Below are 23209 nucleotides of genomic sequence, written 5' to 3'. Positions count from 1 at the left end.
TCCCAGGATCTTCCCAGGCCCGGGACCGGCCCAGCATCTGGCCCAGCTCCAGTCCCAGGATCTTCCCAGGCCCGGGACCGGTCCAGCACCTGGCCCAGGCCCAGTCCCGCGTCGTGCGGTCCGGGGGCGATGCGGGGGGCCCCGGGCCCGCTGGTGGGGGCGGCGGTGCTGTGGGCCGCCCTGCTCGGGGGGCTGGGCCTCCGACACACCCTCTACTGGAACTCCACCAACCCCAGGTGAACCGGGCCGGGACCCCTCCCTCCCACCCGGGACCCTTCCCTCCCACCCCACGCCCGGGATCCTTTGTCTCCACCCGGGCCAGGAGGAGGAGGAGGAAGGGGAAGGAGAAGGAGGAGGAGGAGGAGGAGGAGGAGGAGGAGGAGGAGGAGGAGCAACCAACCTGCCCCCTCCTCCTCCCCCCCATCCGATTTTCCCTCCCTGCTCCGGGGGTCCCGGGAGAGGAGGGGTCGGGGGTCGCGGGGGGCACCCCGGGTGGGGCTGGGCTGGAAGAGGTCGGGTCCCTTTCTGACTTTCCTCAGTCTCTTCCCTGCATCTCCCCGGGTCTCTGAGCCTCCGTCTCTTCTCTACATCATTCTTTCATTCGGTCGTATTTATTGAGCGCTTACTGTGTGCAGAGCACTGGGCTAACCGCCCGGGAGAGCACACAGTAATGATGGCACTTGTTAAGTGCTTACTATGTGTCAAGCGCTGGGGAGGTTGCAAGGTGATCAGGTTGTCCCCCGTGGGGCTCATGATATTAGTCCCCATTTTCCAGATGAGGGAACTGAGGCCCAGAGAAGTGAAGTGACTTGCCCAAAGTCACACAGCTGACGAGTGGCAGAGTAGGGATTAGAACCCATGACCTCGGACTCCCAAGCCCGGGCTCTTTCCACTGAGCCACGCTGCTTCACGCTACCTCTCCCCGGGTCTCTGGGCCTCGGTCTCTTGTCTACATCTCCCCGGGTCTCTGAGTCTGAGTCTCTTCTCTGCATCTCTCCGGGTCTCTGGGCCTCAGTCTCTCCTCTACATCTCCCCGGGTCTCTGGTTCTGAGTCTCTTCTCCGCATCTCTCCGGGTCTCTGGGCCTCAGTCTCTCCTCTACATTTCCTCGGGTCTCTGGATCTGAGTCTCTTCTCTGCATCTCTCCGGGTCTCTGGGCCTCAGTCTCTCCTCTACATCTCCCCGGGTCTCTGGGTCTGAGTCTCTTCTCCGCATCTCTCCGGGTCTCTGGGCCTCAGTCTCTCCTCTACATTTCCTCGGGTCTCTGGATCTGAGTCTCTTCTCTGCATCTCTCCGGGTCTCTGGGCCTCAGTCCCTCCTCAACATCTCCCCGGGTCTCTGGGTCTCAGTCTCTTCTAATAATAATAATAATGATGATGATGATGGTATTTGTTAACCACTTACTATGTGCCAAGCACTGTTCTAAGCACCAGGGTAGGTGCAATCAGGTTGTCCCACGTGGGGCTCACCATCTTAATCCCCATTTTGCAGATGAGGTACAGAGAAGTGAAGTGACTTACCCAAGGTCACACAGACAAATGGCGGAGCCGGGATTAGAACCCACGTCCTCTGACCCCCAAGCCCGGGCTCTTTCCACTAGACCAGGCTGCCTCTCTGCGTCTCCCCAGGTCTCTGGGTCTCAGTCTCTTCTCTACGTCTCCCCAGTTCTCTGGGTCTCAGTCTCTTCTCAACATCCCCTCGGGTCTCTGGGTCTGGGTCTCTTCTCTGCATCTCCCCAGGTCTCTGGGTGTCAGTCTCTTCTCTACATCTCCCCAGGTCTCTCAGTCTCAGTCTCTTCCCTACATCTCCCCAAGTCTCTGGGTCTCAGTCTCTTCTCTACATCTCCCTGGGTCTCTGGGTCTGAGTCTCTGCATCTCCCCGGGTCTCTGGGCCTGAATCTGTTCTCTGCATCACCTCGGGCCTCTGGGCCTCAGTCTCTTCTCTGCATCTCTCCGGGCCTCTGGGCCTCAGTCTCTTCTCTACATCTTTCCGGGTCTCTGGGTCTGAGACTTTGCATCTCCCTGGGTCTCTGGGCCTGAATCTCTTCTCTGCATCACCTCCGGTCTCTGGGCCTCAGTCTCTTCTCTACATCTCCCTGGGTCTCTGGGTCTGTGTCTCTGTGTCTCCCCGAGTCTCTGGGCCTGAATCTCTTCTCCGCATCACCTCGGGTCTCTGGGCCTCAGTCTCTTCTCTGCATCTCTCCAGGCCTCAGCCTCTTCTCTACATCTCTCCGGGTCTCTGGGTCTGAGGCTTTGTTTCTCCTTGGGTCTCTGGGCCTGAATCTCTTCCCTGCATCACCTCCAGTCTCTGGGCCTCAGTTTCTTCTCTACATCTCCCTGGGTCTCTGGGTCTGTGTCTCTGTGTCTCCCCGAGTCTCTGGGCCTGAATCTCTTCTCCGCATCACCTCGGGTCTCTGGGCCTCAGTCTCTTCTCTGCATCTCTCCAGGCCTCAGCTTCTTCTCTACATCTCTCCGGGTCTCTGGGTCTGAGTCTCTGCATCTCCCCGGGTCTCTGGGCCTGAATCTCTTCTCCGCATCACCTCGGGTCTCTGGGCCGCAGTCTCTTCTCTGCATCTCTCCAGGCCTCAGCCTCTTCTCTACATCTCTCCGGGTCTCTGGGTCTGAGTCTCTGCATCTCCCCAGGTCTCTGGGCCCGAATCTCTTCTCTGCATCTCCCCACGTCTCTGGGCCTCAGTCTCTTCTCTACATCTCCCCGGATCTCTGGATCTGTGTCTCTGCATCTCCCCGGGTCTCTGGGCCTGAATCTCTTCTCTGCATCACCTCGGGTCTCTGAGCCTCAGTCCCTCCTCTACATCTCCCCGGGTCTCTTGGTCTCAGTCTCTTCTAACAATAATAATAATAATGATGATGATGATGGTATTTGTTAACCACTTACTATGTGCCAAGCTCTGCTCTAAGCACCAGGGTAGATGCAATCAGGTTGTCCCACGTGGGGCTCACCATCTTAATCCCCATTTTGCAGATGAGGTACAGGGAAGTGAAGTGACTTACCCTAGGTCACACAGCAGACGCGTGGCGGAGGCGGGATTAGAACCCACGTCCTCTGACTCCGAAGCCCGGGCTCTTTCCACTAGGCCATGCTGCCTCTCTGTGTCTCCTCAGGTCTCTGGGTCTCAGTCCCTTCTCTGCTTTTCCTCAGGTCTCTCGGCCTCAGTCTCTTCTCTACATCTCCCCATGTCTCTGTGTTTCAGTGAACAATCAATCAATCAATCAATCGTATTTATTGAGCGCTTACTGTGTGCAGAGCACTGTACTAAGCGCTTGGGAAGTACAAGTCGGCAACATCTAGAGACAGTCCCTACCCAACCGTGGGCTCACAGTCTAGAAGGGGAGACAGAGAACAAAACCAATCATATTAACAAAATAAAATAAATAGAATAGATATGTACAAGTAAAATAAATAAATAGAGTACAGCACACTGCACACAGTAAGCGCTCAATCAATCGTATTTATTGAGGGCTTACTATGTGCAGAGCACTGTACTAAGCATTTGAGAGATGTCTGCTTATTGTTATATTGTGCTCTCCCGGGCACTTAGTACAGTGCTTTGCACACTGTAAGCGCTCAATCAATCGTATTCATTGAGCGCTTACTATGTGCAGAAGCACTGTACTAAGGATTTGAGAGATGTCTGCTTATTGTTATATTGCGCTCTCCCGGGCACTTAGTACAGTGCCTTTGCACACAGTAAGCGCTCAATTAACTGTATTTATTGAGCGCTTATTACGTGCAGAGAACTGTATGTACTAAGCATTTGAGAGATGTCTGCTTATTGTTATATTGTGCTCTCCCGGGCACTTAGTACAGTGCTTTGCACACAGTAAGCACTCAATTAACTGTACTTATTGAACGCCCATTACATGCACAGAACGAAGTGCTTGGGAGATGTCTGCTTATTGTTATACTGTACTTTCCCAACCGCTCAGTACAGTGCTTTGCACACAATAAGTGCTCAATTAGCTGTATTTATTGAGCGCTTATCACGTGCACAGAACATACTAAAAGTGCTTGGGAGATGTCTGCTTATTGTTATATTGTACTGTCCCAAGCGCTTAGTACAGTGCTTTGCACACAATAAGCGCTCAATTAACTGTATTTATTGAGCGCTTATTATGTGCACAGAACGAACTAAGTGCTTGGGAGATGTCTGCTTATTGTTATATATTGTACTCTCCCAAGCGCTTAGTACAGTGCTTTGCACACAATAAGTGCTCAATTAACTGTATTTATTGAGCGCTTGTTACGTGCAGAGGACCCAACTAAATGCTTGGGAGATGTCTGCTTATTGTTATATATTGTACTGTCCCAAGCGCTTAGTACAGTGCTTTGCACACAATAAGTGCTCAATTAACTGTATTTATTGAGCTCTTATTACATGCACAGAACGAAGTGCTCAATTATTTATTGAGTGCTTATTACGTGCACAGAATGAACTAAGTGCTTGGGAGATGTCTGCTTATTGTTATATGTTGTACTCTCCCAAGCGCTTAGTACAGTGCTTTGCACACAATAAGTGCTCAATTAACTGTATTTATTGAGCGCTTGTTACGTGCAGAGGACCCAACTAAATGCTTGGGAGATGTCTGTTTATTGTTATACTGTCCTCTCCCAAGCGCGTAGTATACTGCTTTGCACACAGTAAGCGCTCAATAAGTACGATCGAATGAATGGACGAATACAACACAGTTAGCAGAAACGTTGATACTGATTGATCGCCTAAAAAAAAGTAAAATAAATTTTGGTATTTGTTAAGCACTTACTATGTGCCAGACGTGCGGTGGGCAGAGATTGTGTCCAATCTGATGACCTTGTATCTACCCCAGCGCTTAGAACAGCGCCTGGCACGTAGTAAGCGCTTAACAAATACCTTCGTCGTTATTATTATTATTATTATTATTATTATTATTATTATTATTATTATTATTATTTGAGAAGCAAATCGGGTGGGACACAGTCCCTGTCATTCATTCAGTCGTGTCCTCCATAGGGCTCACAGTCTCAATCCCCATTTTACAGATGAGGGAACTGAGGCACAAAAAGGGGAAGCGACTCGCCCGAGGTCACAGGCGGCGGAGCAGGATTGGAATCCAGGTCCCATTTCCAGGTCTGGGCTCTATCCAGCATGGCTCAGTGGGAAGAGCCCGGGCTTTGGAGTCAGAGGTCATGGGTTCAAATCCCGGCTCTGCCACTTGCCGGCTGTGTGACTTTGGGCAGTGCTTTGCACATAGTAAGCGCTTAATAAATGCCATCATTATTATTAACTTCTCTGCGCCTCAGTTACCTCATCTGTAAAATGGGGATTAAGACTGTGAGCCCCCTGTGGGACAACCTGATTACCTTGTATCCTCCCCAGCGCTTAGAACAGTGCTTTGCACATAGTAAGCGCTTAATAAATGCCATCATTGTTATTATCCACTGGGCTATGCCGCTTCTTGTAGTCAATAAATACAATCGATGAATTATTCTCCGTCTGGGCGTCTCCCTGGCACTTGATCCCTCTCTGTGTCTCTCCCTTCATCTCTCTAATGATGTTGATGATGATGACGATGGTATTTGTTAAGCGCTTACTATTCATTCATTCAATCGTATTTATTGAGCGCTTACTGTGTGCAGAGCACTGGACTAAGCACTTGGGAAGTCCATGTTGACAACATCTAGAGACCCAACAGCGGGCTCACAGTCTGGAAGGGGGAGACAGACAACAAAACAAAACATATTGACAAAATAAAATAAATAGAATAAATATGTACAAATAAAATAAATAGAGTAATTCATTCATTCAGTCGTATTTATTGAGCACTTACTGTGTGCAGAGCACTGTACTAAGCAGGTGGGAAGTCTAAGTTGGCAACATCTAGAGCCGGTTCCTACCCAACAGCGGGCTCACAGTCTAGAAGGGGGAGACAGAGAACAAAATAAAGCATATTAACAAAATAAAATAAATAGAATAAATATGTACAAATAAATAAATAAATAGAGTAATCATTGATTCATTCAATTGTATTTATTGAGCACTTACTGTGTGCAGAGCACTGTACTAAGCGCTTGGGAAGTACAAGTTGGCAACATAGAGAGACGGTCCCTACCCAACAGCGGGCTCACAGTCTAGAAGGGGGAGACAGAGAACAAAACAAAGCACATTAACAAAATAAAATAAATAGAATAAATATGCACAAATAAATAGAGTAATTATTCATTCATTCATTCATTCAATCGTATTTATTGAGCGCTTACTGTGTGCAGAGCACTGTACTAAGCGCTTGGGAAGTACATGTTGGCAACATAGAGAGACGGTCCCTACCCAACAGCGGGCTCACAGTCTAGAAGGGGGAGACAGAGAACAAAACAAAGCATATTAACAAAATAAAATAAATAGAGTAAATATGCACAAATAGAGTAATTATTTATTCATTCATTCATTCAATCGTATTTATTGAGCGCTTACTGTGTGCAGAGCACTGTACTAAGCACTTGGGAAGTACATGTTGGCAACATAGAGAGAGTCACTACCCAACAGTGGGCTCACAGTCTCGAAGGGGGAGACAGAGAACAAAACAAAACGTATTAACAAAATAAAATAAATAGAATAAATATGTACAAATAAAATAAATAAATAAATAGAGTAATTCATTCATTCAATCGTATTTATTGAGCACTTACTGTGTGCAGAGCACTGTACTAAGTACTTGGGAAGTCCAAGTTGGCAACATATAGAGACGGTCCCTACCCAACAGCGGGCTCACAGTCTAGAAGGGGGAGACAGAGAACAAAATAAAGCATATTAACAAAATAAAATAAATAGAATAAATATGCACAAATAAAATAGAGTAATTATTCATTCATTCATTCAATCGCATTTATTGAGCGCTTACTGCGTGCAGAGCACTATACTAAGCGCTTGGGAAGTCCAAGTCGGCAACTTCGAGAAACGGTCCCGACCCAACAGCGGGCTCACAGTCTAGAAGGGGGAGACAGACAACAAAACAAAGCATATTAACAAAATAAAATAGAGTAAATATGTACAAATAAAATAAATACAGTCATTCATTCATTCATTCAATCGTATTTATTCATTCATTCATTCAATCGTATTTATTAAGCGCTTACTGTGTGCAGAGCACTGTACTAAGCTCTTGGGAAGTCCAAGTTGGCAACATCTAGAGACGGTCCCTACCCAGCAGTGGGCTCACAGTCTAGAAGGGGGAGACAGACAACAAAACCAAACATATTAACAAAATAAAATAAATAGAATAGATATGTGCAAGTGAAATAGAGTAATAAATATGTATAAACATATATATATATATATTCATTCATTCAATTGTGTTCATTAAGCACTTACTGTGTACAGAGCACTGTACTAAGCGCTTGGGAAGTACACGTTGGCAACATATTCATTCATTGAGCGCTTACTGCATGCAGAGCAGTATTTATTGAGCGCTTACTATGTGCAGAGCACTGTACTAAGCGCTTGGGAAGTCCAAGTCGGCAACCTCGAGAGACGGTCCCGACCCAACCGCGGGCTCACAGTCTAGAAGGGGGAGACAGACAACAAAACAAAGCATATTAACAAAATAGAATCAATAGAATAAATATGTACAAATAAAATAAAGAGTAATAAATACGTACTAACATATATAACCCTCTATTTATTTATTTATTTTACTTGTACATATCTATTCTATTTATTTTGTTTTGTTGGTATGTTTGGTTTTGTTCTCTGTCTCCCCCTCTTAGACTGTGAGCCCACTGTTGGGTAGGGACTGTCTCTATGTGTTGCCAATTTGTATTTCCCAAGCGCTTAGTACAGTGCTCTGCACATAGTAAGCGCTCAATAAATACGATTGATGATGATGATGATATATTATTATACTAAGCGCTTGGAAGAGGACTAACATATATACATATATTATTATGCTAAGCGCTTGGAAGAGGACAATATAAGAATGAACAGACATCTCCCAAGCACTTTGTTCAGCCCTCTGCATGTAATAAGCGCTCAATAAATACAATTAATTGAGCGCTTAGTCTGTGCAGAGCCCCTGCGTCCGTGCGCCTCTGACTCGGTTTCTTTTACTGGTCGTCTCTCTCAGGTTTCTCGCCCCTCTTCTCCGGCTCTTCGCCGACCTCGGCGTCTCCTCCGTCTCTCTCCATCTCTCTGCCCGTCTCTGCTGGTCTGCGTCTCTGTGGGCAAGGGTGGGCCTTCATTCTTTCATTCATTCAATCGTATTTATTGAGCGCTGACTGTGTGCAGAGCACTGGACTAAGCGCTTGGGAAGTTCAGGAAGCAGCCTGGCTCAGCAGAAAGGCCCCAGCTTGGGAGTCGGAGGTCGTGGGTTCTAATCCCGGCTCCGCCGCTCGTCAGCTGGGTGACTTTGGGCAAGTCACTTCACTTCTCTGGGCCTCGGTGACCTCATCTGGAAAATGGGGGTGAAGACTGGGAGCCCCATGTGGGACAACCTGATCACCTTATAACCTCCCCAGCGCTTAGAACAGTGCTTTGCATTACGATCGAACGAATGGATGAACAAATGAGTAGGCCCTGAGGCGATGGCGGTGGTGGTGGTTTTGTTCCCTGTCTCCCCCTTCTAGACCGTGAGCCCGCTGTTGGATAGGGACCATCTCTAGATGTTGCCAACGTGGACTTCCCAAGCGCTTAGTACAGTGGTCTGCACACAGTAAGCGCTTAACAAATGCCATTATTATTATTATTATTATTACTGTCCTCTCCCGAGCGCTTAGTCCACATAGTAAGCGCTTAACAAATGCCATTATCATTATTATTATTATTATTAGTGTCCTCTCCCGAGCGCTTAGTCCACATAATAAGCGCTTAACAAATGCCATTATCATTATTATTATTATTATTAGTGTCCTCTCCCGAGCGCTTAGTCCACATAGTAAGCACTTAACAAATGCCATTATCATTATTATTATTATTAGTGTCATCTCCCGAGCGCTTAGTCCACATAGTAAGCGCTTAACAAATGTCATTATTATTATTATTATTATTATATTATTATTATTACTGTCCTCTCCCGAGCGCTTAGTCCACATAGTAAGCGCTTAACAAATGCCATTATCATGATTATTATTATTATTACTGCCCTCTCCTGAGTGCTTAGGTCACATAGTAAGTGCTTAACAAATGCTATTATTATTATTATTATTACTGTCCTCTCCTGAGCACTTAGTCCACATAGTAAGCGCTTAACAAATGCCATTATCATTATTATTATTATTATAACCTCACCTGAGTGCTTAGTCCACATAGTAAGTGCTTAACAAATGCCATTATTATTATTATTATTACTGCCCTCTCCCAAGCGCTTAGTCCACATAGTAAGCGCTTAACGAATGCCATTATCATTATTATTATTATTATTACTGTCCCCTCCTGAGCGCTTAGTCCAGTGCTCTGCACACAGTAAGCGCTTAACAAATGCCATTATTATTATTATTATTACTGTCCTCTCCCGAGCACTTAGTCCACATAATAAGCACTTAACAAACGCCATTATTATTATTATTATTAATAATACTGTCCTCTCCCAAGTGCTTAGTCCACATAGTAAGCGCTTAACAAATGCCATTATTATTATTATTATTATTATTATTATTATTATTATTACTGTCCTCTCCCGAGCACTTAGTCCACATAGTAAGCGCTTAACAAATGCCATTAACATTATTATTATTATTATTATAACCTCACCCGAGTGCTTAGTCCACATAGTAAGTGCTTAACAAATGCCATTATTATTATTATTATTACTGCCCTCTCCCAAGCGCTTAGTCCACATAGTAAGCGCTTAACGAATGCCATTATCATTATTATTATTATTATTACTGTCCCCTCCTGAGCGCTTAGTCCAGTGCTCTGCACACAGTAAGCGCTTAACAAATGCCATTATTATTATTATTATTACTGTCCTCTCCCGAGCACTTAGTCCACATAATAAGCACTTAACAAACGCCATTATTATTATTATTATTAATAATACTGTCCTCTCCCAAGTGCTTAGTCCACATAGTAAGCGCTTAACAAATGCCATTATTATTATTATTATTATTATTATTATTATTATTACTGTCCTCTCCCGAGCACTTAGTCCACATAGTAAGCGCTTAACAAATGCCATTATCATTATTATTATTATTATAACCTCACCCGAGTGCTTAGTCCACATAGTAAGTGCTTAACAAATGCCATTATTATTATTATTATTACTGCCCTCTCCCAAGCGCTTAGTCCACATAGTAAGCGCTTAACGAATGCCATTATCATTATTATTATTATTATTACTGTCCCCTCCTGAGCGCTTAGTCCAGTGCTCTGCACACAGTAAGCGCTTAACAAATGCCATTATTATTATTATTATTACTGTCCTCTCCCGAGCACTTAGTCCACATAATAAGCACTTAACAAACGCCATTATTATTATTATTATTAATAATACTGTCCTCTCCCAAGTGCTTAGTCCACATAGTAAGCGCTTAACAAATGCCATTATTATTATTATTATTATTATTATTATTATTACTGTCCTCTCCCGAGCACTTAGTCCACATAGTAAGCGCTTAACAAATGCCATTATCATTATTATTATTATTATAACCTCACCCGAGTGCTTAGTCCACATAGTAAGTGCTTAACAAATGCCATTATTATTATTATTATTACTGCCCTCTCCCAAGCGCTTAGTCCACATAGTAAGCGCTTAACGAATGCCATTATCATTATTATTATTATTATTACTGTCCCCTCCTGAGCGCTTAGTCCAGTGCTCTGCACACAGTAAGCGCTTAACAAATGCCATTATTATTATTATTATTACTGTCCTCTCCCGAGCACTTAGTCCACATAATAAGCACTTAACAAACGCCATTATTATTATTATTATTAATAATACTGTCCTCTCCCAAGTGCTTAGTCCACATAGTAAGCGCTTAACAAATGCCATTATTATTATTATTATTATTATTATTATTATTATTATTACTGTCCTCTCCCGAGCACTTAGTCCACATAGTAAGCGCTTAACAAATGCCATTATCATTATTATTATTATTATAACCTCACCCGAGTGCTTAGTCCACATAGTAAGTGCTTAACAAATGCCATTATTATTATTATTATTACTGCCCTCTCCCAAGCGCTTAGTCCACATAGTAAGCGCTTAACGAATGCCATTATCATTATTATTATTATTATTACTGTCCCCTCCTGAGCGCTTAGTCCAGTGCTCTGCACACAGTAAGCGCTTAACAAATGCCATTATTATTATTATTATTATTACTGTCCTCTCCCGAGCACTTAGTCCACATAATAAGCACTTAACAAACGCCATTATTATTATTATTAATAATACTGTCCTCTCCCAAGTGCTTAGTCCACATAGTAAGCGCTTAACAAATGCCATTATTATTATTATTATTACTGTCCTCTCCCAAGCGCTTAGTCCACATAGTAAGTGCTTAACGAATGCCACTATCATTATTATTATTATTATTATTACTGTCCCCTCCTGAGCGCTTAGTCCACTGCTCTGCACACGGTCAGTACAATCGAGTGAATGGATGAACGAATGAGTAGGCCCTGAGGCGATGGCGGTGGTGGTGGTTTTGTCGTCCGTCTCCCCCTTCTAGACCGTGAGCCCGCCGTCGGGTAGGGACCGTCTCTCGATGTTGCCAACGTGGGCTTCCCAAGCGCTTAAGTCCAGTGCTCTGCATCATCATCATCATCATCATCAATCGTATTTATTGAGCGCCTACCGTGTGCAGAGCACTGGACTAAGCGCTCGGGAAGTCCAAGTTGGCAACATATCATCATCATCATCATCATCAATCGTATTTATTGAGTGCTTACTATGTGCAGAGCACTGGACTAAGCGCTCGGGAAGTCCAAGTTGGCAACATATCATCATCATCATCATCATCAATCGTATTTATTGAGCGCTTACTATGTGCAGAGCACTGGACTAAGCGCTTGGGAAGTACAAATTGGCAACATATCATCATCATCATCATCATCCATCGTATTTATTGAGCGCTTACTATGTGCAGAGCACTGTACTAAGCGCTCGGGAAGTACAAATTGGCAACATATCATCTCATCATCATCATCAATCGTATTTATTGAGCGCTTACTATGTGCAGAGCACTGTACTAAGCGCTCGGGAAGTACAAATTGGCAACATATCATCATCATCATCATCATCAATCGTATTTATTGAGTGCTTACTATGTGCAGAGCACTGGACTAAGCGCTCGGGAAGTCCAAGTTGGCAACATATCATCATCATCATCATCATCAATCGTATTTATTGAGCGCTTACTATGTGCAGAGCACTGTACTAAGCGCTCGGGAAGTACAAATTGGCAACATATCATCATCATCATCATCATCATCAATCGTATTTATTGAGCGCCTACTATGTGCAGAGCACTGGACTAAGCGCTTGGGAAGTACAAATTGGCAACATTTCATCATCATCATCATCATCATCATCAATCGTATTTATTGAGTGCTTACTATGTGCAGAGCACTGTACTAAGCGCTCGGGAAGTACAAATTGGCAACATATCATCATCATCATCATCATCAATCGTATTTATTGAGCGCTTACTATGTGCAGAGCACTGGACTAAGCGCTCAGGAAGTACAAATTGGCAACATATCATCATCATCATCATCATCAATCGTATTTATTGAGCGCTTACTATGTGCAGAGCACTGGACTAAGCGCTTGGGAAGTCCAAATTAGGAAAATATAGAGACGGTCCCTACCCGGCGGCGGGCTCACAGTCTAAAAGGGGGAGACAGAGAACAAAACCAGACATACTAACAAAATATAGAATAGGTATGGACAACCCAAGTAAGCGCTCAATAAATGCGATTGAATGACTGAACGGATGCCCACCCGGTGCCCGCAGGCTTCAGGCGGACGACCCTTCGGTGGAGCTGGGGCTGAACGACTACCTGGACATCTTCTGCCCGCACTACGAGGGCCCGGCCCCGCCGGGAGGCCCGGAGACGTTCGCGCTGTTCATGGTGGACGCGGCCGGCTATGCCGCCTGCCGTCCGGCCGGACCCAACGCCTTCAAACGCTGGGAGTGCGGCCGCCCCTTCGCCCCCCTGGGCCCCGTCCGCTTCTCCGAGAAGATCCAGCGCTTCACGCCCTTCTCCCTCGGCTTCGAGTTCATCCCCGGGAACACCTACCACTATATCTGTGAGAGGCCCCGGGGGTCAGGGGTCAGGGGTCAGGGCTGGGGGGCCTGGGGATAGACGCGGGACGGGGGTCAGGGGTCAGGGCTGGGGGCCTGGGGATAGAGGTGGGACGGGGTCAGGGCTGGGGGCCTGGGGATAGAGGCGGGACGGGGGTCAGGGGTCATTTAATCGTATTTATTGAGCGCTCACTGTGTGCGGAGCACTGGACCGAGCGCTCGCGAAGCCCGTCTAGGAGGGGGAGACAGACGACAAAACGGAACGTGTTAGCCAAATCAAATAAATATAGAATAATTATGTACAAATAAAATAAATACCGTCCTGGGGATAGAGGTGGGACGGGGGTCAGGGGTCAGGGCTGGGGGCCTGGGGATAGAGGTGAGACGGGGGTCAGGGGTCAGGGCTAAGGATGCGGGGCCTGGGGATAGAGGTGGGGTGGGGTCAGGGGTCATTCAGTCGTATTTATTGAGCGCTCACTGTGTGCGGAGCACTGGACCGAGCGCTCGCGAAGCCCAAGTTGGCAACGTCTCACCGTCTAGGAGGGGGAGACAGAGGACAAAACGGAATGTGTTAGCCAAATCAAATAAATATAGAATACATATGTACAAATAAAATAAATAGCGTCCTGGGGATAGAGGTGGGACGGGGGTCAGGGGTCAGGGCTAAGGATGCGGGGCCTGGGGATAGAGGTGGGATGGGGGTCAGGGGTCATTCAATCGTATTTATTGAGCGCTCACTGTGTGCGGAGCACTGGACCGAGCGCTCGCGAAGCCCAAGTTGGCAACGTCTCGCCGTCTAGGAGGGGGAGACAGACGACAAAACGGAACGTGTTAACCAAATCAAATAAATATAGAATAAATATGTACAAATAAAATAAATACCGTCCTGGGGATAGAGGTGGGACGGGGGTCAGGGGTCAGGGCTAAGGATGCGGGGCCTGGGGATAGAGGTGGGGTGGGGTCAGGGGTCATTCAATCGTATTTATTGAGCGCTCACCGTGTGCGGAGCACTGGACCGAGCGCTCGCGAAGCCCAAGTTGGCAACGTCTCACCGTCTAGGAGGGGGAGGCAGACGACAAAACGGAACGTGTTAACCAAATCAAATAAATATAGAATAAATATGTACAAATAAAATAAATACCGTCCTGGGGATAGAGGTGGGACGGGGGTCAGGGGTCAGGGCTAAGGATGCGGGGCCTGGGGATAGAGGTGGGGTGGGGTCAGGGGTCATTCAATCGTATTTATTGAGCGCTCACCGTGTGCGGGGCACTGGACCGAGCGCTCGCGAAGCCCAAGTTGGCAACGTCTCACCGTCTAGGAGGGGGAGGCAGACGACAAAACGGAACGTGTTAACCAAATCAAATAAATATAGAATAAATATGTACAAATAAAATAAATACCGTCCTGGGGATAGAGGTGGGACGGGGGTCAGGGGTCAGGGCTAAGGATGCGGGGCCTGGGGATAGAGGTGGGGTGGGGTCAGGGGTCATTCAATCGTATTTATTGAGCGCTCACCGTGTGCGGGGCACTGGACCGAGCGCTCGCGAAGCCCAAGTTGGCAATGTCTCGCCGTCTAGGAGGGGGAGACAGACGACAAAACGGAACGTGTTAACCAAATCAAATAAATATAGAATAAATATGTACAAATAAAATAAATAAATAGATATGTACAAATAAAAGAAATAAAGTGATAGAAGTGGGACGGGGCCCAAGTCCTGCCCTAGGGCAGGGCGCTCGGCGGAAGGCTCCTCGGAGGCAGGGCACGAGAAGCAGCGAGGCTCAGTGGGAAGAGCCCGGGCTTGGGAGTCAGAGGGCGTGGGTTCTAATCCCACCGCTTAGCTGTGGGACTTTGGGCAGGTCGCTTCTCCGGGCCTCAGTTTCCTCATCTGGAAAAGGGGGATTAAAACCGTGAGCCCCCCGTGGCACAACCTGATCACCTTGTAACCTCCCTGGAGCTTAGAACAGGGCTTTGCACAGAGTAAGCGCTTAACAAATACTGTTATTGTTGTTATTGTCGGCTGTGTGACTTTGGGCCAGTCGCTTCACTTCTCTGGGCCTCAGTTCCCTCATCTGTAAAATGGGGATGAAGACTGTGAGCCCCACAGGGGACAACCTGATCACCTTGTAACCTCCCCAGCGCTTAGAACAGGGCTTTGCACATAGTAAGGGCTTAATAAATACTGTTATTATTATTGTCGGCTGTGCAACTGTGGGCCAGTCGCTTCACTTCTCTGGGCCTCAGTTCCCTCACCTGTAAAATGGGGATGAAGACTGTGAGCCCCCCATGGGACAACCTGATCATCTTGTAACCTCCCCAGCGCTTAGAACAGGGATTTGCACATAGTAAGGGCTTAACAAATACCGTTATTATTATTATTGTCAGCAGTGCAACTGTGGGCCAGTCGCTTCACTTCTCTGGGCCTCAGTTCCCTCATCTGTAAAATGGGGATGAAGACTGTGAGCCCCACAGGGGACAGCCTTGATTACCTTGTATCCCCCCCCCCCTCCAGCACTTAGAACGGTGCTTGGCACATAGTAAGCACTTAACAAATACCAGCATTATTATTATTATTATTATAAGTGTATCTGTTTATTATAATAATAATAATAATAATGGCATTTATTAAGTGCTTACTATGTGCCAAGCACCATTCTAAGCTCTGGGGGAGATACGAGGCGATCAGGTTGTCCCACATGGGACTCACCGTCTTCATCCCCATGTGACAGATGAGGGAACTGAGGCCCAGAGAAGTCAATTGACTTGATGATGATGATGGCATTTATTAAGTGCTTACTATGTGCAAAGCACTGTTCTAAGCGCAGGGGAGGCTACAAGGTGATCAGGTTGTCCCACAGGGGGCTCACAGTCTTAATTCCCATTTTACAGAAGAGGTAACTGAGGCACAGAGAAGTGAAGTGACTTGCCCAGAGTCACACAGCTGACAAGTGGCGAAGCCGGGATTTAAACCCATAACCTTTGACTCCAAAGCCCGGGCTGTTTCCACTGAGCCACGCTGCTTCTTTATTTTTCTATAGTAATAATAATAATAATGATGGCATTTGTTAAGCACTTACTATGTGCAAAGCACTGTTCTAAGCGCTGGGGGGGATACAAGGTGATCAGGTTGTCCCATATGGGACTCATCGTCTTCATCTCCGTTTGACAGATGAGGTAACTGAGGCCCAGAGAAGTGAATCGACTTGCCCAAGGTCACACAGCAGACGTGTGGCGGAGCCGGGATTTGAACCCATGACCTCTGACTCCAAAGCCCGGGCTCTTTCCACTGAGCCACGCTGCTTCTTTATTGTTCTATAGTATTCATTGAATTGTATTTATTGAGCGCTTACTGTGTGCAGAGCACTGGACTAAGCGCTTGGGAAGTACAAGTTGGCAACATATAGAGACGGTCCCTACCCAACAGTGGGCTCACAGTCTAGAAGTGGGCTCTCAGTCTCCCAAGCGCTTAATACAGTGCTCCCCACCCATTCATTCAATTCATTCATTCAATCCTATTTATTGAGTGCTTACTGTGTGCAGAGCACTGTACTAAGCGCTTGGGAAGTCCAAGTTGGCAACATCTAGAGACGGTCCCTACCCAACAGTGGGCTCACAGTCTAGAAGGGGGAGACAGAGAACAAAACAAAATATATTAACAAAATAAAATAGAATAGATATGTACAAATAAAATAAATAAATAAATAAATAGATTCATTCATTCAGTCGTATTTATTGAGCGCTTACTGTGTGCAGAGCACTGGACTAAGCGCTTGGGAAGTCCAAGTTGGCAACATCTAGAGACGGTCCCTACCCAACAGTGGGCTCACAGTCTAGAAGGGGGAGACAGACAACAAAACAAAACTTATTAACAAAATAAAATAAATAGAATAGATATGTACAGTTAAAATAAATGAATAAATAAATAAATAGAGTCATTCATGCATTCATTCATTCAATCATATTCATTCATTCATTCATTCATTCATTCATTCAATTGTATTTATTGAGCGCTTATTGTGTGCAGAGCACTGGACTAAGCGCTTGGGAAGTCCAAGTTGGCAACATCGAGAGACGGTCCCTACCCACCAGCGGGCTCACAGTCTAGGAGGGGGAGACAGAGAACAAAACCAAACATATTAACAAAATAAAATCAATAGAATAGATATGTACAAGTAAAATAAATAAATAGAGTAATAAATCCGTACAAACATATATACATCTATACAGGTTCTGTGGGGAAGGGAAGGAGGTAAGGCAGGGGGGATGGGGAGAGGAAGGAGGGGGCTCAGTCTGGGAAGGCCTAGTAAGCACCCAGTAAGCGCTCAGTAAATACGATTGAACGAATGACTGAATGAAGGGGGCAAGGGGGTGGCTTGGGGACCGATCGATCAATCAATCGATTTATTGAGCGCTTACTGTGTGCAGAGCACTGGACTAAGCGCTTGGGAAGTCCAAGTTGGCAACATCTAGAGACGGCCCCTACCCAACAGCGGGCTCGCAGTCTAGACGGGGGAGTCAGAGAACCAAACCAAACCTATTAACAAAATAAAATAAATAGAATAGCTACGTAGAAGTAAAATCCATAAATAAATAGAGTAATAAATCCGAACCGTCCACCTCTTCCTCCCCGCCAGCCGTCCCGTCTCCGGAAAGCTCCGGCCGCTGTCTGCGCCTGAAGGTGTCGGTGTGTTGCGTAGCGACCAGTGAGTCGGGGGGGACGACTGAGGCCCGAATTTGGGGATGGGGGGGACCCCAGTGGGGCCCGGGGGGCCGCGGAGGTCATGACCCCTCTCTCCCTTCTCTTCACAGCGGACAACAGAGTCACCTTGGTCCCCCAAGTCCTGCCCCACGGGGTTGGGGGTGAGTCCGGGGCAGCGGTGGGAAAGCGGGGAGGAGGGCGGCCTGGATGGGGGCGTCGACGGGTCCGGGTTCCCCCTCTTTTTTCCATCTCCTAGCCCGTCATCATCATCATCATCATCAATCGTATTTATTGAGCGCTTACTGTGTGCAGAGCGCTGTACTAAGCGCTTGGGAAGTACAATTTGGCAACATAGAGAGACAGTCCGGGGCAGCGGTGGGAAAGCGGGGAGGAGGGCGGCCTGGATGGGGGCGTCGACGGGTCCGGGTTCCCCCTCTTTTTTCCATCTCCTAGCCCATCATCATCATCATCATCATCAATTGTATTTATTGAGCGCTTACTGTGTGCAGAGCACTGTACTAAGCGCTTGGGAAGTACAATTTGGCAACATAGAGAGACAGTGCGGGGAGGAGGGCGGCTAAGACGGGGGCGTCGACGGGTCCGGGTTCCCCCTCTTTTTTCCATCTCCTAGCCCATCATCATCATCATCGTCATCATCAATCGTATTTATTGAGCGCTTACTGTGTGCAGAGCGCTGTACTAAGCGCTTGGGAAGTACAATTTGGCAACATAGAGAGACAGTCCGGGGCAGCGGTGGGAAAGCGGGGAGGAGGGCGGCCTGGATGGGGGCGTCGACGGGTCCGGGTTCCCCCTCTTTTTTCCATCTCCTAGCCCATCATCATCATCATCATCATCAATTGTATTTATTGAGCGCTTACTGTGTGCAGAGCACTGTACTAAGCGCTTGGGAAGTACAATTTGGCAACATAGACAGTCCGGGGCAGCGGTGGGAAAGCGGGGAGGAGGGCGGCCTGGATGGGGGCGTCGACGGGTCCAGGTTCCCCCTCTTTTTTCCATCTCCTAGCCCATCATCATCATCATCATCATCAATTGTATTTATTGAGCGCTTACTGTGTGCAGAGCACTGTACTAAGCGCTTGGGAAGTACAATTTGGCAACATCGAGAAACAGTCCCTACCCAATAGTGGGCTCACAGTCTAAAAGGGGGAGACAGAGAACAAAACCAAACATACTAACAAAATCCCGGCCATCCATCAAGCAACCACTGGGATTTGTGGAGCGCTTACGACGTTCTAAGCAACTTGGGAAAGGACAATCCAACAGAATTGGCCGCATCAATCGATCGATCAATCGGATTTATTGAGCGCTTACTGTGTGCAGAGCACTGGACTAAGCGCTTGGGAAGTCCAAGTTGGCAACACGTAGAGACGGTCCCTACCCAACAGCGGGCTCACAGTCTAAAAGGGGGAGACAGAGAACAAAACCAAACCTACTAACAAAATAAAATAGATTAGATATGTACAAGTAAAATAAATAGAGTAATAAAATAAATAGAGTAATAAAATAAATAAATAAATAGAGTAATAAAATAAATAAATAGAGTAATATTTTCCCCCCCGAAATGTTCCCTACCCACCCATCCATCCTTTCCCTTCCCCTCCCTCTCTGAGGCCCCCCCTCCCTGTCTTGAATCAGCGTGGCTCAGTAATAATAATGACGGCATTTATCATCATCATCATCGATCGTATTTATTGAGCACTTACTGTGCGCAGAGCACTGTACTAAGCGCTTGGGAAGTACAAATTGGCAACATATACAGACAGTCCCTACCCAACAGTGGGCTCACAGTCTAAAAGGGGGAGACAGAGAACAAAACCAAACATACTAACAAAATAAAATAAATAGAATAGATATGTACAAATAAAATAAATAAATAGAGTAAAAAATATGTACAAACATATATACAGGTGCTGTGGGGAAGGGAAGGAGGTAAGATGGGGGGATGGAGAGGGGGACGAGGGGGAGAGGAAGGAAGGGGCTCAGTCTGGGAAGGCCTCCTGGAGGCCTTTATTAAGCGCTTATTACGTTCTAAGCGCTGTTCGGGTCACAAGGTGATCAGGTTGTCCCACGGGGGGCTCACGGTCTTCATCCCCATTTTACAGGTGAAGGAACTGAGGCCCAGAGAAGTGACGTGACTTGCCCAAAGTCACCCAGGTGACAGGTGGCGGAGTGGGGATTTGAACCCATGACCTCTGACTCCAAAGCCCGGGCTCTTCCCACTGAGCCACGCTGCTTCTCATTGGCACACGCCCAGGCTTGGGAGTCGGAGGCCGTGGGTTCTAATCCCACCACTTGTCTGCTGTGTGACCTTGGGCAAGTCACATCACTTCTCTGGGCCTCAGTTCCCTCATCTGTCAAATGGGGATGAAAACTGTGCGCCCCACGTGGGACAACCCGATCACCTTGTATCTCCCCCAGTGCTTAGAACAGTGCTTGGCACCTAGTAAGCGCTTAACAAATACCATCATCATCATCATCATCACCATTATTAGTGGAAGGAGCCCGGGCTTGGGAGTCAGAGGTCATGGGTTCTAATTCCGGCTCCGCCACTTGTCAGCTGGGTGACTTTGGGCAAGTCACTTCACTTTTCTGGACCTCAGTTCCCTCATCTGTAAAATGGGGATGAAGACTGTGAGCCCCACGTGGGACAACCTGATTACCTTGTATCTACCCTAGCGCTTAGAACAGTGCTTGGCACATAGTAAGCGCTTAACAAATACCAACATTATTATTATTGTCTGCTGTGTGACCTTGGGCAAGCCACTTCACTTCTCTGGACCTCAGTTCCCCTCATCTTTAAAATGGGGATAAAGACCGTGAGGCCCAATGGGACAACCCAATCACCTTGTATCTACCCCAGTGCTAAGAACAGTGCTTGGCACAGAGTAAGCGCTTAATAAATGCCATCATTCATTCATTCATTCAATCGTATTTATTGAGCGCTTACTGTGTGCAGAGCACTGTACTAAGCGCTTGGGAAGTACAAGTTGGCAACATATAGAGACAGTCCCTACGCAACAGTGGGCTCACGGTCTAGCTAGACTGTAATCAATATTATTATTATTATTATTATTATTATTATTATTATTAAATACCATCATCATTATTATTATTACTATCCCTCTCCAACCCCCCCACCCCATCCTTCTCCAACACCCCCTGTCCAGCATGGCGTGGTGGAAAGAGCTCGGGCTTTGGAGTCAGAGGTCATGGGTTCAAATCCAGGCTCTGCCAATTATCAGCTGTGTGACTTTGGGCAAGTCACTTGACTTCTCTGGGCCTCAGTGACCTCATCTATAAAATGGGGATGAAGACTGTGAGCCCCCCATGGGACAACCTGATCACCTTGTGACCTCCCCAACGCTTAGAACAGTGCTTTGCACATAGTAAGCGCTTAACAAATGCTATCATTATAGAGAAGCAGAGTGGCTCAGTGGGAAAGAGCCCGGGCTTTGGAGTCAAAGGTCATGGGTTCAAATCCTGGCTCCGCCAATTGTCAGCTGTGTGACTTTGGGCAAGTCACTTGGCTTCTCTGGGCCTCAGTGACCTCATCTGTAAAATGGGGATGAAGACTGTGAGCCCCCCATGGGACAACCTGATCACCTTGTGACCTCCCCAACGCTTAGAACAGTGCTTTGCACATAGTAAGCGCTTGACAAATGCTATCATTATAGAGAAGCAGAGTGGCTCAGTGGAAAAGAGCCCGGGCTTTGGAGTCAGAGGTCATGAGTTCAAATCCAGGCTCCGCCAATTATCAGCTGTGTGACTTTGGGCAAGTCACTTGACTTCTCTGTGCCTCGTTTCCCGCATCTGTATAATGGGGATGAAGACTGTGAGCCCCCCTTGGGACAACCTGATCACCTTGTGACCTCCCCAGTACTTAGAACAGTGCTTTGCACATAGTAAGCACTTAATAAATGCTATCATTATAGAGAAGCAGAGTGGCTCAGTGGAAAAGAGCCCGGGCTTTGGGGTCAGAGGTCATGGGTTCAAATCCTGGCTCCGCCAATTGTCAGCTGTGTGACTTTGGGCAAGTCACTTGGCTTCTCCGGGCCTCAGTGACCTCATCTGTAAAATGGGGATGGAGACTGTGAGCCCCCCATGGGACAACCTGATCACCTTGTAACCTCCCCAGCGCTTAGAACAGTGCTTGGCACATAGTAAGCACTTAATAAATGCTATCATTATAGAGAAGCAGAGTGGCTCAGTGGGAAAGAGCCCGGGCTTTGGAGTCAGAGGCCATGGGTTCAAATCCAGGCTCCGCCAATTGTCAGCTGTGTGACTTTGGGCAAGTCACTTGGCTTCTCCGGGCCTCAGTGACCTCATCTGTAAAATGGAGATGAAGACTGTGAGCCCCCCATAATAATAATAATGATGATGATGGCATTTATTAAGCACCCTGTTCTAAGCGCTGAGGAGTTAACAAGGTGATCAGGTTGTCCCACGGGGGCCTCACGGTCTTAATCCCCATTTAAGAGATGAGGTAACTGAGGCACATGGGACAACCTGATCACCTTGTGACCTCCCCAGGGCTTAGAACGGTGCTGTGCACATAGTAAGCGCTTAATAAATGCCATTATTATTATTACTTTATCCCTCTCCAACCCCCTGTCCCTCTCCAACCCCCCCACCCCATCCTTCTCCAACCCCCCCTGTGCCCCCGGCCCTCTGTGTGTGTGTGTCTGTGTGTATTTGTGTGTTTCAGAGACGCCGGGCCCCGGAGGAGGTGGGACCCCACTGTGGCCGGGGGGACGGGCCCCGGGCCCCCTCTGCATCCTCCTCCTGCTGCTGCTGCCCCTCCTGCGACTCCTGCGTGGGCTGTGAGCAGGGGGGACCCCCTGCCCGGCCGGTCGCCCCCCGCACCCCCATCCGCCCTCCCCGCTCCCCCAGGACGCCTCCAATCTGCCCCCCGAAACGAGACGGAGCTACAACAGTCGAGGCAACGTGAGTCGACTGGGGGCCGGGGGCACTGGGAGGGAGACTGGGTGGTCCCGGGTCCCCAGACGTGGACCCGTCTTACAGGACGAGCAGCGAGGCCTAGTGGAAATCAATCAATCAATCAATCAATCGTATTTATTGAGCGCTTACTATGTGCAGAGCACTGTACTAAGCGCTTGGGAAGTACAAACTGGCATCACATAGAGACAGTCCCTACCCAACAGTGGGCTCACAGTCTAAAAGGGGGAGACAGAGAACAGAACCAAACATACCAACAAAATAAAATAAGTAGGATAGAAATGTACA

General features: G+C 47.3%; 1 protein-coding gene across 2 annotated transcripts; it reads left to right on the top strand.

Moving 5' to 3' along the window:
- The first annotated feature begins 84 nt into the window (after positions 1-84).
- EFNA4 (ephrin A4) lies at positions 85-22830 on the top strand. 2 transcript variants are annotated; one of them, XM_038768901.1, is made up of 5 exons: positions 85-236; positions 12957-13252; positions 17880-17948; positions 18055-18105; positions 22671-22830. In XM_038768901.1, exons 1-5 carry the CDS (start codon positions 130-132, stop codon positions 22787-22789), a joined length of 642 nt encoding a protein of 213 aa, XP_038624829.1. In that variant the 5' UTR covers positions 85-129; the 3' UTR covers positions 22790-22830. The 2 variants fall into 2 exon arrangements, with proteins under 2 accessions (XP_038624829.1, XP_038624830.1); XM_038768902.1 differs by lacking the exon at positions 17880-17948.
- The last annotated feature ends 379 nt before the right edge of the window (positions 22831-23209 follow it).

The sequence above is a fragment of the Tachyglossus aculeatus genome, chromosome Y4 (genome assembly GCF_015852505.1).
Source record: "Tachyglossus aculeatus isolate mTacAcu1 chromosome Y4, mTacAcu1.pri, whole genome shotgun sequence".
Classification (NCBI taxonomy): Eukaryota; Metazoa; Chordata; class Mammalia; order Monotremata; family Tachyglossidae; genus Tachyglossus; species Tachyglossus aculeatus.
This window is presented reverse-complemented; position numbering and strand designations above follow the sequence as displayed.